Source organism: Hemiscyllium ocellatum, chromosome 13, assembly GCF_020745735.1.
Source record: "Hemiscyllium ocellatum isolate sHemOce1 chromosome 13, sHemOce1.pat.X.cur, whole genome shotgun sequence".
Taxonomy (NCBI): Eukaryota; Metazoa; Chordata; class Chondrichthyes; order Orectolobiformes; family Hemiscylliidae; genus Hemiscyllium; species Hemiscyllium ocellatum.
Genome location: NC_083413.1, coordinates 38,104,641 through 38,121,028, shown reverse-complemented (window position 1 = coordinate 38,121,028; position 16,388 = coordinate 38,104,641). Strand labels below are relative to the sequence as shown.

The window sequence follows — 16,388 nt, the reverse complement described above, 5'->3', positions numbered from 1 at the left end:
TGACATAACGACCTTTGTTAAAAGTGGCAATTATTGGGTTTTCTAGCCAATTTACTATGTTCTGACCCAACTTTATTTCCTGTGTCATCTCCACTACATCATCAATTTTGAATCAATAAATTTGCACTGCAAATTCGAGCAGTCACCTTCCTTTAACTTGTGCTTTAGGGAGTATGTTAATTTGGAATGCTTATGGTCAAGTTTTCACCATTATATTTCTACTTTGTACCACCTGAAAAGAATGCAGGAAAAAAATGTTTATTCCGTGACCTACATGTATCATCTTTGACATGGAATGGGGGAGGGGAGGAATTGATCTCTTCTATTTGTTCAGTTCTCTGCTGAAATATCAGGTTTGATATTAGATGAGATGTCAAATTTCATGGATGCATATGCACTCCAATATTTACATTGTGGACACCTGCCCAATTCACTTTAGGTAAAATATTACAATTCCAGTTACCAGTATTTGCTTTATCTTTAATATTCTTTGCACATGTCTTGCTTTTAATGATATTCTCTGTACCTGCTACATAATTACAAGAAAAAAAACTGGAAAGCATGATTTAAAATGTAATTTTAAAAACAATTTCCAATATTAAATGTTGTCCCAAAAAATCCCAAGATCGAAAGACCAAGGGCAGAACTTCCCCTCCCTGGAATGGCATGGAAAATGGTGAGAAAGTTGGGAACATTCAACAAAAAAATTAGAATCTCAACATAAAGAAAAATTTTTTGCAACTTTCACCGTAAGTTTTAAGTGGCAACTTCAGAATCTTGTTATTGAATGGCTATCTTATTTCCATGCATTTTCATCTCATTAATATGCCAACTCGACTAATTTATACACCAATTATAAGTTTTCTCCCCTTCCCTGAGAAACTGGACGGTGCAAATTCCTGACATGCAACTTAGAACAGGTACTTGGAGAATACAGCAGCCTAATTGCTTGCGCAGCCATCACCCACTGTATCTTTAGCACAATGTCCTTGCCTGTTTTGTGGACACCATCACCTTTGACCCTTTCATCCACACATGTTGATATTGGCAAACTACCAGCCTCACCACATCACTGTGCCTATTGTCAAACTATTACACCACTTAAACCTTTCAACAATTTACAATGGAGCTCAGGAACAGCTACAATTTGCATTTTCCCATCAGGTTGCTTTGCAGACAAGAGCTTACACATCTTATGCATGTACACAGGATGCATCTTGCCTCTTAGTTTGGCTTCTTAGTAAACACAAAGTGAATAAGAAACTTGGAGGTTGCCAGCCTTTTTGTACTTGGTATTACCTTTTCATGGAGAAAGTGAGGTCTGCAGATGCTGGAGATCAGAGCTGAAAATGTGTTGCTGGAAAAGCGCAGCAGGTCAGGCAGCATCCAAGGAACAGGAGATTCGACGTTTCGGGCATAAGCCCTTCTTCAGGAAGCCCTTCCTGAAGAAGGGCTTATGCCCGAAACGTTGAATCTCCTGATCATTGCCTTTTCATGGACAGGTTCTTCAGTGTTCCCTGACAGGCTGCCAGTGTCTGTGGCTTTCATTGCTTTATTAGCACAGAGAGAGTGGTAGGCTGCTTGCCAAGGTGAGGAGCACTGAACAGGTTCTGAGTCCCTGCTGATGCTGCTCTGTAACAGTGAAAAAAGAGGCACCTGAAGTGAGGATGGTCCCCCATTCCCCTCTTACTTTGCCAATAACTCTGAGCACCTTTATCAGGAATGATGATATGCAAGACTGTGCATGACACTGAATGTTTTGGACTTGGATGTCCATGGTGGTCATCAAACTGTCCATGGAAACAGCCAGACACATGCATGCAGAAACCAGTACAGCACTAGTAATATTGGTGGAATCTTCCATTTCTTCATCCAGTTTACTACCTCTGACAAACCTGCCTTTGTGTCCCTGAATCTAATCTAAATGCAGAACCCATCAAGGTAATTGTTTCTACCTGATGGAAAGTTCAGGTGAAATCTTTGCAATCCAACCTCTAAGGGATTAGTGATTTCTCCTTCAGAGATGAAGCCAAGGATCTCCAGCTGGCTTCTTCCTGGCGAAGGTTTACTGGGTGCCACCATAGCCTGCATAAGAGGTTGGGGAATTAGTTTTGTAAAAGTGATAAAAAGATAATGCAGGTTAAGAATGAATTAGTGTTGGTGTTAATAGGAAAGGAACACAGCACAACACAGTGAAACTTACCGTGTTAGTTGGCCATTGAGGTCCCTCCATCCCCATGTAAGCAGTACTATACTCCAGCTATTTCTAAAGTTTTCTTCTCATAAGGAGTGAGTATCCTCATGTCCTGATGCCCACCATTCCATCAATTTTGGCTCTCTTGGTCTTGAAGTGAGCCAGTTTTTCCTGAAATGAGACAAAGGGCAGGATTGATTCGATGGAATGAACTCAAGTGCAGTTAATGGTGATACAGGAACAGGAGAGGTAGTGATAAGCCCAGTGAGAGAATAGGAACCACAGAGGGCAAGAAGTGTTAGTAGTTTAGGAGGATGAGAGGGCACGAGCCGTTGAGTGGACATGGCGTATACAGCAGTGAGAGTTTTAATCATAACCTTGGTAAGATGCATGTATAGTGACAGAGTTAGAGTAAGGGTGATCCTATAAGTGAGAGATAGCAGAGAGAAAATGATGGCACTTAACCCTTGCAAAATACAATAGATCATTGATTTTTGTTCTGCATTGCTGGGCATTCCTTTTCACCTTAGTCGCAGCATTTAGCCAGCACATTGTCTGGATCCAGGTTGACTGTGTCTCATAATGCAGCTTCCTGTTGAAGTCAACTGGATGTAGGATTTCCTTCCTCTCCACAAACCTGTTCTCTAGGTATCTGTAATCCAGAATGGATTGCAAGTGCTTTTTTTGGGTCGAAGGTTCAGCAATGATGGTGGGACACCACAGTATGAGTGTGTGTTCCTGGTCTGCAGCATCTAAAATGTGCATATGGGCTTTAATTATAATGCCAAATGCATTAATGCTGAAAGATCCTGGCAATGGTAAGACCGTCTGCTGCTTCTACAGCATGATTCCACAAGAAAGATACCAAAGAGCTCAGATGTATTGTTATTAAGGTGAAGTCACTTGGAGCCATGGCAGATCAGGTGTGATGAATCCCTCAAAACAAAATATTTTAACTAAATATAGGGAGGTTCCACCCTGAGTCTGCCTTCATTACAAATTCTATTAATCAAGTCTGATGCCCATGTAGACTTGGTGAGCAGCAAATTTGTGTGGAACTGACGCTTAAGTTATCACCATTTAACATGCTACCAAATTCATCCAGCATGAGCATTTTGCAGGTGAAATACAATGAAGCCATACTTAGCTGAAGGTGCTATTTCAGGGCCTGTTCTCAATACAGGTAGTTGTCCTATAACGTGTTAATTACATTCCTGTGCAACACCATATTATAGAAAATCATGCAATATAAATAATGGGGCCTATGGGGAAAAACAGGATTGGGGCGAACCACCAAAAATATTGTAAAAATCAAAACAAAAGTAATAGTTAGCCTAACACAAACAGGAGCACAGTCTAAGTAAATCTTTAAATCATATACTTTAATGAAATAATATAGTAAACTTAATACTTTAACATTAAAATCACTGACTACAGCATTGTACCTTTCACAAAGCTTTTCCCCAGAAAGCACCCGAGCTGACTGACCATGTGATGCCAAGGCAGAAGTCCTGTCCTTCTCGAGATTCTCTCCCAATTTGAAATAAAGTTCCTTCTAAATGTAGATTACAATTCCTAGTTTCTAGTTCAGTTTCAAGGCTTGCAGAGCTGATTGCATTCCTGTTTTAGCTGAACACGCTGAATTTGCATTTTGCAGACAGAGGATCTCGAGGCTGTGTTTTGATGTTCAGTTAGTGCCAGGGATGAAATTGCGTAACACTGAATGTCTACAATTCACAAATCACGTTACAACCAAATCATGTTTAGTAAACACTTGTTACAGGAGAACTACTTGTATAATTTCAAGAATGGAAAAGTCACTAGCTTGAGCAAGAAAATAGTCAATTGTCATCTTAGCTGAATTACCACAGTCTTGTAATTTAAATTCAGATTAACGAGGTGTGATTTTAGAACTGATCCCTGAGGTAGATGCATTGGTGATATCCCCTTGAACTGATGTGATTGGCCTTATGTAGACTGAAATGTTAGCCCAGCAGCAGCATTTCAAGGAGATCCAATATGATAAAATTTTTAATATTTTCACTTGAAGGACAAAATAATGGACCGTATCACACAGCAAAGAACACAATACCATTTAAAATTGAAAATTATTTTCAGTCAAGCTAAAGCAAATCCTGGTCACCAGTGCTGCAGCCGTGCCAACAAGCAGCTTTATCTGGTCTGAATATGGCATCAACTGCTCATTGTAGAATGATTTGAGTATTCAGTTATGTTCAAGTGGGTGGGTATTAACTGAGGATTCACTTGTAATCTCAGACACAGGAATGAATGGAAGCTTTTTTTGGATTAGGATATTCATAAAGCATATCTCTATAAAAACAGCTTGTGAAAATGTGTAAGGATTAGGTTTAGGTTCTCGCCATCTGGTTTTCTAGTGTAGAACATCAACTCCTAATATTATACTCTGCACTATGAAAAGAGTTTGTTAAAAATCATAGGGTGAAACAGTGGCTCAGTGGTTAGCACTGCTGCTTCACAAAGCCAGGGACCCAGTTTTGATTTTACCCTTGGGCGACTGTCTATGTGCATTCTCACTGTGATTGTGTGGGTTTCCTCCCACAGTCCAAAGATGTCCAAGTTGGATGGTTTGGCCATGCTAAGTTAACCATAGTGCCCAGGGATGTACAGGCTGAGTGAATCAGCCGTGGGAAATGCAGGGTTACATGGAGGGGGGTGGGGGGGCCTGGATGCTCTTCGTAGGGTTGGTGTGGACTCAATGGGCCAAATGGCTTGCTTCCACACTGTAGAGATTCTATGGTGATTCTATAGATATTGTACAGCAGGTATGATACAGAATTGGAAGGGAAAACTAAAACTGGTAATGAAAAATAATTATATGAAACCAAATGGGATATGTTAATGTATTACTAGATAGTTTGACTAAATTCTATAAATAGCAACTGAGCAGCTACTGACTAGAAGTACTAAAGTTTTAATACATGGTAGTCATTTACTTAGGCTGCATTAATAAGAAAAAGGTGGATTCCAATGTACTCATATATTAAGGTGAACGGGATCAATTTAGTTTCAAAGCGATAGAAAGCTCTTCTGTACCATTTAACAAGATTGACACAGCCTTTTATCCCTGTAACAATACTAGTTATTTTGGCTTGCAATACATTTTTCATTGAAACAAAATGACTATTTAAAGCTATCAATAATCATTAACATTAATTTACAGATGGACCCCATTAAGAGCCTTTTTAGAATTTTGGATCTGAACAATATTGCATATAAGAATATGACAGTTTGAGAAAATTGTTATGTTGCTTAACAAAATATTTTAGTATATTACATGCTATTTTCTAAATGTGTAAATTATTAAATAAATTTTCACTGACTACGTAAACGTAGAAATCTCCTGGCTTCTTGGTAGCAGTTGATAACTGAGAAACTACATGTATTTCAAGCCTTGCTCATTATCATAACACAATAATGTGAAAAATGTGCACTTTCAGAAATTATTACAAGGGGTTTCTATTATTTGGCAGATAATGACAAACACAATGAAGGCCAAGAGAAAGCCTATGTCACTTTTGAATGAAAGTGTTGATGAACCTCTCCGACGACCAGTTACACCTAGCATGCACAGAATGGGTTACACATTGTGAGTAGTCTGAAAAACACTGAATATAGTAATGTAAAACAAGTTAATAGTTTGCTTTCTTTCATGATCACATTATTTGGTAGAAAATTTCAGTCAGCGCTCTATAATTTGTCATGTACAATAAAAATAGTTGTGTTGACAGTTTTAATTTAAAACACATAGCTGCAACAATTTTTCTGATTTCCAATACCTAGCAATTCAAATATTTATATCCTTTGGATGTTATAGTACAAAACAAGAAATGAAAAATACTTAATAGTTTGCTATTTAACATTTATATGAAATGTAAAGTTGTAGTCACATCAGATTCAGAACAAGTCGTTATCTATTCAATGATGAATCATTTAATTTACGGGCATGTATTGGTAAAATTATATAATTTTAAACCGTCTGAAACAAATAAAATATACTTCATCATGATAATTACCTACACCTGAAGTAAAGAAATAAGAAAGCAAATAAAAGAAGTATAATAGAAAATTATTTTTAAAAATGTAAATACATTAAATAAACATGCTGTAAAATATTTAGTGTCTTCAGTATTTATGAATTGAAGAACGTTATAACTTTAATTTCTCTACATTTTTAAGAAATGTTTTCATTGATTGCAGTTTTCTTTATTAAGTGTATACAGCATTTATCAAGACTTTTCTGTATAATCTATAGGTTGGGAACTGTACCAAATAAACATGAAAGTAGAAGCCCCAGCACACAGAGCAACCTTTATTCATGTCAAACGTCTCGACCACCTACGCGAAGTGGGAGTAGAGCAAGTAATTCTGGCCTTGGTGGTGCTTCTCCTGTCAGTAAGCCAAAAAAACTACTTGATTGTTTAAAATTCCAAATAGCTAATGGAATGTTTATTACTTAATGCCAGATGAGATATGGATTAACTGGAACTTGTAGATATGTGTTGGTTGGAATTCCTCTCCCTAGAATGGTGTAAGCAATGGCAAGAAAGCTGGGAAAATAGGAGATTATTGTGCAAGATTAAAGTGCATGGGATTGCGGCAAGTATATTGAGATGGATAGAAAACTGATTGGCAGAGAAAAAACAAAGAGTAGGAATTAATGGGCTCCTTTCAAATTGACAGGCAGTAACTAGTGGGCTACCGCAGGGATCAGAGGTAGGACCCCAGCTATTCACAATGTATATTAATGATTTGGAAGAGGGAACAAAATGTAACATCTCAAAGTTTGCAGATGATACCAAGTTAGATAGGAGGGTGAACTGTGACGAGGATGCAGAGATCTTCAGCATGATCTGGACAGGTTAGGTGAGTGGGAAAATCAATGGTTGATGCAGTATAATTTGGATAAATGCAAGGTTATTCACTTTGGAAGCAAAAACAAGAAGGCAGATTACTACCTGAATAGCTGTAAATTGGGAAAAGGGAATGTGCAACAAGACCGTGGTGTCCTTGTGCACCAATTGCTGAAGAAGGGCTCATGTCCGAAACGTCGATTCTCCTGCTCCTTGGATGCTGCCTGACCTGCTGCGCTTTTCCAGCAACACATTTTCAGCACTAGTTGCTGAAGGCAGGCATGCAGGTGCAGCAGGCGGTAAAGAAGGAAATTGGGATGTTGACCTTTGAGAGAGATTTCAAGTACAGGGGCAGGGATGTGTGTTGTTGATTTATGCAAGGCCTTGGTGAGGCAACACTGAGAATATTTTGTGCAGTTTTGGTCTCCTTTTCTAAGGAAGGATGTTCTTGCTCTTGAAGGTTTACCAGGCTGATTTCGGGGATGGTGGGACTGACATATGAGGAGAGATTGACTAGGTTAGAATTGTTTTTGCAGGAGTTCAGACAAGTGAGGGGAGATCTCATGGACACTTATAAAATTCTAACAGGATCAGACAGGGTGGATGCAGGGAGGATATTCCCGATGTTAGATGCACCCAAAACAGGGGTCACAGCCTGAGGATTCGGGATGGACCATTTAGGACAGAGATGAGGAGACACTTCTTCACCCAAAAAGAGGTGAGCCTATGGAATTCATTACCACAGGAAGTAGTTGATGCCAAAACATTGAATTTATTCAAGAGGTGGTTAGATTTCGCACTTGGGGCGAATGGGATCAAAGGTTATGGGGAGAAAGCAGGATTCGGCTATTGATTGGATGATCAGCCATGATCGTGATGAATGCTGGAACAGGTTCGAAGGGCCGCCTCCTCCTCCTGTCTTCTATGTTTTTATGTTTAAAATACAATGAGAATGGCAAAGATCAGAATTTCCAAATCAAGAAATATTTTGCAATTTTCCCCTCAAGCCTTAAGTGGAGACATCAGAACCTGACTACTGAGTGGGGATTACCTTATTTCTGTGCATTTGCATCTCATTAAACCTTGATTTATTCTTACTTGGGATATGGTTAACACTGGCAAGGCCAGCATTTCTCACACATCCCTAATTGTCCTTGAACTGATCAGATTTATAGTTCATTTTAGTAATCATTTTATGCCATCTGGGAGACATTCATGCTTCTGTGCATCTGGAGTCATGCATCGGCCTAATCATGTATGGATGGCAGATTTTTCACTAAAGTGTGTGAATGAATCACAAGAGTTTTTACAATAATGGACAATGGTTACATGATCACCATTAAATTAATTGTTTTAATTCCATATTTTACTGAATTCAGATTTCATCATTTGCTGTCAAAGGCTTCGAACTATGTCCTAAGACCACATTTTTAATTCACTCATGGGATGTGAGTGCCACTAGCTGGGTCAGCATTTATTTCCCGTCCCTAGTTGCCCTTCAGAATATGGTGGTGAGATGTCTTCCTCAACCGCTGCAGTCTTTGTCCTGTAGGTAAACCCACAATTTGTTTAGGGAGGGAATTCCAGGACTTTTGATCCAGTGACCATGAAGGAACTGTGATCTATTTCTTTTGTCAGAATGGTGAGTGGTTTGGAGGGGAGCATGCAGGAGCTGGTATTTCCATGTACATGCTACCCTTATCCTTCTAGATATTAGTGGCTATTGGTTTGGAAAGTTCTATCTTATGATCTATGAAGACTGTCTACAGTGAATCTTGTAGATGGTGTACAGCTCTGTCCTGGCTGTCAATGGTAGAGGGGCTTGTGGCTCTGGATTACTGATCTAGTGACATTAGAATTTTGCTGTCACCTCCCTTTTTCATGCAATTTCCAGTTTTTTTCTCATACTCCAAGAAACAAGATAGTCTAAATTTGGGGCATTTAAGTTAGTGCAGATACCTGACAGCTGCAGCTCACCAATTGTCTGTCCCATCCAACATTTTGTTATAATGGAGCAGAATGTTATTGCATACTCCTAAGGATACCATCTTCCTCAACCCTTCATCCACTCAAGTTGACCTTCACATCACTTCAACCCATCATCACTTTACATTGGAGCTCAAGGGTAGCTACAACATGCAAGTTTCTGCCAGGTCATTTTGTAGCAAAGACTTAGATCCATCCCATACATCTATACAGGATTCTTCTTATAGTTCTTGGCTTGCTTACTTAGCACCCACTCACCTTGCAAGTACTTGGAAGATGCCAGTATTTGTCAACCTCACATTGCTTTCTTAGCACCCATTCATTCACTTCGGCTCTGACCTACAGGCTGCTAGCCTCTGTGGCCTACATTGCTTTCTTAGCTGCAATAAAAGGTGGCTTGCCTCACAGCACCTGGGTCCCAGGTTCGATTCCAGCTTTGGGTGACTGTCTGTGTAGAGTTTGCACATTCCCCCCGTGTCTACATGAGTTTCCTCTGGGTGCTCGGGTTTCCTCCCACGGTCCAAAGGTGTGAGGTCAGGTGAATTGCCTGTAGTGTTAGGTGCATTAGTCAGAGGGAAATGGGTCTGGGTGGGTTACACTTCAGAGGGTCAGTGGGGACTGGTTGAGCCAAAGGGCCTGTTTCCACACTGTAGGGAATCTAATCCAATCTAATCTAATATATAATGTCATCATTTGAGACTTGGGTTCTTAAAATAGAGACAGATGTGTGGTTTCAATTCTATGAAAGTAACTTCTTTTTTAAGAGGTGTGCTGGAACAGTAAACTAGAGATGTAATTTCAAGGAAAGCATAAATGCCTAGTAGAATTTTTATGGTGTTAATGGATGAAATGTTTTTACTGCTGAGTTCATGACCGAGAGAGAAAGCAGATCAGAGGCCTTTAGTTCAGTTTTTGACTTCAGTTCAGAAGAATAAGGAGTTTAGTTCAGAAAGTAAAACGATTTTCTTCCTGGCAGCTGAATCAAGTTTTCAATTCAGTTCAGTCACCCTAACAGAAGTGAGTTCAGTTTGTGAAATGTCAATGCTAGGAGAGTTTATGTAGAACTCTTCACTTTGTTAGAACCAAAAAGAGGTTGAAGCCGTCATAGTTAAAAAAAAACGGCTCATGCCAACAGACCCGGAAAAGAAGTTGTAAAACTATTTCAGCAATATAAGAAGGAGAACCAAGAAAAGTTAGCGAAGTAAGAAATTTTAAAGCATTGAAATATGAGTGATATGTTTTTCTGGATATTGCTGGGAAACTGGCAGAGATTTTGTTTTGTTGTTTATCTTAAGTTTTTCTAAACTGTCTTCTATACATGTGTGTATCTAGTTTTGCCTTTTTATGTGTGATCAAGGTGTGTTCTTTCATTAAAGTATATTTGCAGATTTATGTGCATATGTTAAGAGATTAATTACCAAAGTAACCAGCTGCAAAAAATAAACTTACAATCTATCAACTCAATTTTCACTCTACTTTGACTTATTCAGTATTTACATCATTGGAATCATAATAAAATGTGGGCTGTTATATGATCAGTCTTCATTGAATTTAAGTAAGATCCATGAACTTGTAAAGACATCAGTGTTTGAAGTGGTTTTTACACCACTTAGCCTTTCAAAATGATGTTGAATGTTGCAAATGTTTTGAGGGAGGTGGAATAAAAAGACATAACATTGAACTATTTGAAATATTTGATTAAGAGAGCAGATAAGTTCAAGGTAGAAATAAAAGTGAGCTCTCAAATGCTTAAAGTAATTTAGAATTAGGAAGAGGGAAACCTGAAATTGGAATGACACTGCTTGACTTAGCTGAGTTTCAATTAGAAATGAAAAGACAGGAGGTAAAAAGAAAGAAGAATAAAGAGAAATTGAAAGGGAGAAAGAATTAAAAAGGCTTCTTCACAGCTTAGCTTGGAGAGAAAGAAACTCAGAAGGAAGAAAGAAATAATGTTTCTGATTCCAATGATGTTTTTGATACAACTAGAAAACTATGTTTAGTACCTAAATTTACAATGGATGGAGTAGAAAGATTTTTTACAAATTTGAAAAGGTAGGTGGAAATGAGGTTTTTTTCATGTAACAGATTGTCTTGACAGGTACTGCTTTGAATGTGTATATCAGTTTGTCACAATCTGGACACGATGAAAATTAAAAATAAACAATACTCAATGTTTATGAGCTTGTCGATGAAGCATGTCAATTAAAATTTAAGATCTTAAGAAAAATCCTAATCAGACTTATGTAGAATATGCAAGTGAAAAAGAAATAATATAGGATCAGTGGTTTCGGTTACTGAATTTAGAGAAAATGTTATTTCTTGTCTGTTAAGACTTGATGTTGAATGTATGGAATTAGACAGGAAGAGGAGGGATGTATGAGAAAGGGAGATGACTTGAAATTCAGTTATCTGACATAATTTTTAAAGAATCAGAATGTAAATAACAAGAATCAGAAAAAGAAAACAAGGCAAACGTTGAGTCCATCATCTTCAATAGAAATACAACTAATGGATCTTGAGTTGAGAGAATTATACAAAACACCCGAATCAGAAATTGAATCAGAATAAAATAAAAATTTATAAACCAAAACTCAGAGACTACACTTTTGATCTCTGTGTCAAATATCTGAGAGAAATTTAGCAAAGCACATGAGTTGGCCAAGCAGCGTTGGGTAAATGCTTAACAAATAATAAAACAAGCGCAGACAAAAGACTTAATTTTGAGGCTTTGTTGCTGAAACTATTGTTACCAGTCTTTGGCAAACTATTAAAAGCAAGGTTTACTGGACCTTGTCAAATCAAAAAGAAACTCATTGATCTGAATTGTATAGGCAGGCAGCTTGTCAAGGTGGGGAACACTGAACAGTCACTGGGCTGGACATGTCATTTGTATGGCACCATGCTGCATTAATTTCACACTTGCAGTTATGTTCCACCAGCTTAGCAGCAAACACTAGTGTTTCAAGTGAATTGTCATGATTTGGAGATGCCAGTGTTGGACTGGGGTGGACAAATTTAAAGATCACACAACACCAGGTTAGAGTGCAACAGGTTTAATTGGAAGCACTAGCTTTCGGATTACCGCTCCTTCATCAGGTGGACAACCACCTGATGAAGGAGCAGCGCTCTGAAAGCTACTGCTTCCAATTAAACCTGTTGGACCATAACCTGGTATGTGATTTTTAACTAAATGAATTGTCATGTGTGAACATCGAAGAGGAATTGTCGATGAAGGAAGACCACAGCCAGTCAGGGGTGTCATTATGTTATTTGAGGAGTTCAGTTCCAGTTCGGAGGATTGACAATAGTCGGTCCTACCAGAATCTAGCAGGATCTGTGTGTGTCCTTATAGTCCAGGATATGGCCACAGTCAGCCTTGCAGGTCAAGTAAAACCAGTCCAGAATTTACAAGTAGGTTAGTCAGTATGCTGTGGAAAAATCAGTCTGAAGCGCAATGGGATCTGGTCAGTCTGCTGTCCCTTTCAGTTAGCCTGGTTTAGTAGCCATCACCAATCCCAGAAGTTTGGGCAGTTATAATTCGAGATCTAAGTATTCTGGGTAATAGTGGGCAATTCTAATCTGGGGATGTGTTTAATTGGAGTGAGTCATTGAGAAAGTGATTACACTGTAAAGGGGCAATTCTAGATACTGTAGATTAGTAGGACCTCATATAGAATAAGAGAGGACTCAGAACTCTGAGAGGAAGGGAAATCACATATCACTATCATTCTGGCCTCTGCATGGGAAGTTCACAAAGCCAGGGTTCTAGAGGTAAAGTGGGCATCTTAACAACAGTATGAAGGGACTTGAAAAACAATGGTCAGGGTGTATGGAGGCTGGAATACAGAGATTTGTCTTTGTGCAGTATATCTGTATGACTCTTGAGTATTGATTTGCGTAGTAGGTGTATTTGCTGAGGCTGGGGTGTCATAAGATAAGAGGTGGGGATGCTTGCTGATGATTACACAGTGCGATGGAAGATAGTCAAAATTGCTGAAGGCTAATCATCTCAGACCTAGGATGTTAGTGCAGATATTCCTCAGGGCAGAATCATAGGCCTAAACAAATATCTTCAATTGGTTCATCAATAACTTTGCTTCCAACATGAAGTCAGAAATAGAAGCATTTGCTGACGATTGCGTATTGTTTTGTACTGATTATAATTCCACAGTTACAAAAGCAGTCTGTGATTGTATGCATTAAATCCTGGACAGCACCCAGACTTGAGCAGATCCATGGAAAGTAACATATGTCCTATATAAGTGCCAGACAATGACTATCTCCAGCAAGAGAGAATCTAATCGTCGCTCCTTGACTTTTAATGGTATTACTTTGGTCACCACTAACACTTTGTTCGGCAACATTCCCTAGAGCCCTAGCATAAGTCCGACCCTGATTTGCCCTTCCAAAATGCAAATTTCACATTTATCTAAATTAAACTCCATCTGCCAATCCTCAGTCCATTGGCCCATCTGATCAAGGTCCCATTGTACTCTGAGAACAAGATCTTCACTATCCATTACACCACTTATTTTAGTGTCATCTGCCATCTTACTAACCATACTTCCTATGCTCACATCCAAATCATTTAGATAAGTGATGAAAAAATCAGTGGAACCAGCACTAATTCCTGCAGAACACCATTGGTCACAGGTCTCCAGCCTGAAAAACATCCCTCCATCACCACCCTATCTTCAAGCCAATTTCGTATCCAGTTGACTAGTTCCTCCGGATCCCATGTGATCTAACTTTACCAACCAGTCTACATGCGAAATCTTCTTGAACACTTTACTGAAGTCCACATAAACGCGTACCAGGAGAAAGTGAGGACTGCAGATGCTGGAGATCAGAGTCAAGAATGTGTTGCTGGAAAAGCACAGCAGGTCAGGCAGCATCCGAGGAGCAAGAGAATCGACATCTCGGGCATAAACCCTTCATTTCAGATGAACGTTGATTATTCTGCTGGTCAGATGCCACCTGACCTGCTGTGCTTTTTCAGCACCACATAGATGTGTACCACTCTGTCTTCATCAACCTTCTTTGTCAGCTCTTCAAAAAACTTAATCAAGTTAATGAGACACAATTTTCCACTTCAGTCAGAGAGAAGAGGTCCTTAACAGCAGAAGTGGAATTCAAAGCATGTTGGGGTCAGGGACAAGCCTGAGTGGTTTAGAGGAAAACGGAGGAAGACGTAAATTTAAGGAACCTATATTGAGAAACAAGGGAGCTGAATTCGCAGTTTGTTTAAGGGTCTCAGGAAAAGACATTAATTAAAGAAAATGGGAAGAAGCAAATGTGGAATCTTGCTGAGAAGAAGCTGAGTACAGCCATGCCAACTGAACAAAAAACTTTAAAGTGGGGATGGGATGTCTTTTTACTGAGTTTTGAATGCCTGCATAGTTGGTGTTGAGCAGCATTCCCTCTAATTTTCTACCCATGAAGGCCATGCACGGAGACAACGTCCCGAACAGGGCCTTGGAACAGCTATATGTGCTACAGCTGCACAGCCTAGAGGGAACATTGTTGTTGAGAGTAAATGGGTTGAACTTTTATTTTTGATATTTTTAATAAGACGTTCAAATAGTTATGTATAATGTAACATCGCTAATGCTTCTTGCATCTGTACAAAATATTTATATTCTTTTGTTAAAAGTACATGGGCAGCCTCTTGTAAATATATTCAGTGACTGGTCATCAATGTAAATAAATAGCAAAAATAAAACTTATGATCTATTGAGCCAGCTCTCATTCTGGGATATGACTGTCCATTGCTACCATTAGCTGAAATCATAACAGAAACAAGACTTCATGCCTCACAACCAAAGTTACTCAGGATTAGAAATTTTATAAAACTCCAGACCACCTTGCTGTGCTCAAGACAGGAACTCAGGCCTTGAAAATGATAAACACGATTGGACTCATAATTGACACCAGGAAACAGTGAAAGGATGCGATGATGAACCAGAGTTTCTTTTTCCAAACTCAGTAGGCAATGATTGATTGAATGCTAATTGTCCAAGACAATAAGAATCTGAATTTTTTTACCAAAACTACAAGACATTCAATCAAAACTCTAAGCTTTCAATCCAATTTTGCAACCAAATTTAATCAACCCTCACAAACTGTGTTCTACAGATGATGTGTTCCCAGTAGCACATGAACCATTATGTTAGCTAGACTATTACCATTCCTTAAGCATTTCTCTCTGAATTTCCCTCCATGCGTGCATGTAGTTTTGCAATTACGATGCCCAACACTGCAGATGTTTTAATAGGATTGAACTTTTCAAAATATTAATTTTTGATGGAAACATTTTATTGTATTTTTACTTCACAGATTATAACTGTAATACATCACACCTGGGTTCTCCAGTTGAAGATTTTGATCAGGATCTTACAGCAGCTACAAGCTTGCTTGGTATCAAATCTTTTGACAGATCGAATAGACAGTCTATCAGGTGAGGAAATCATGTAAATACTATAGTGCACAAGTACTGTACAGGAAAAGTCTTTTATGAACTTTGTCTCAACGTGTACTTAAAAGAAAATTGCAAATATTTGCTCTTCCACCCATCATTGTTAATTTCACCTGAATCTTTTGTAGAAAGTTAATCATTCCATGAGCATCAGAAATTGATTACATTCTTGCAATCTGCACGAAAGATCATATTGTTTTCATACTTCTTTATGCTGTGATGTATGTTTCATTGATCATCTGTGCAGCTGTTTCAAAGGTTGGATCCAAATATTTCCCAATGATCTACAATCCATTCGTATTAACAAGGCAAAGTTGCATTTCATCTTTATTGCCTGGAATTAGCATTGCTTGGACAAACAACAAAAAGAAAACTTCTGTAGGATAGCAGAAATGATTTCAAGGTCCAAATGTGACCCACCTGATTTCCCTTCCATTTAAATTACCAGGAAGAAAACCAGATGAGCTCTCGTCCCTTTTTTTTTACACTTTGGCCTCTGTCCTCTAACCTTAGCATGGTTGAGGCAAAGCTGATTTAAGTGTTGCTGAGCTTAAATGGTCATCAGATTTATGATTGTGGTCTCTTCCCTCTATTTTATCTTCTTTTCTCTTTACTCTGGCAACCTTTCTGTTAAGTTAAATAAGTAGCAATGCCTGCAGGCTGTTCAGCTGAGATACAGCTGGTTAACTGTATTTTGTACTTTTTATATTCAAAGTTTGTGAGAAGATTTGTAGCACGGGTGCTTGTTGTTGTAGTTCTGTTTGCCGAGCTGGAAATTTGTGTTGAAGACGTTTCGTCCCCTGTCTAGGTGACATCCTCAGTGCTTGGGAGCCTCCTGTGA

The 16,388-nt window shown here is 38.7% G+C and overlaps 1 protein-coding gene across 4 annotated transcripts in view; it reads left to right on the top strand.

Annotated features, from left to right (window-relative positions):
• LOC132821513 (lisH domain-containing protein ARMC9) overlaps nt 1-16,388 on the top strand; it is a 150,366-nt gene that overhangs the window by 125,409 nt on the left and 8,569 nt on the right. For 2 of the 4 annotated variants that reach the window (XM_060834118.1, XM_060834117.1), the window contains exons 21-23: nt 5,707-5,822; nt 6,489-6,624; nt 15,409-15,529. In XM_060834118.1, the coding sequence (XP_060690101.1) occupies nt 5,707-5,822; nt 6,489-6,624; nt 15,409-15,529 (373 nt within the window). Of the gene's footprint in view, nt 1-5,706; nt 5,823-6,488; nt 6,629-15,408; nt 15,530-16,388 lie in introns of all 4 variants that reach the window. The other 2 variants (XM_060834120.1, XM_060834119.1) reach the window with 1 other exon arrangement.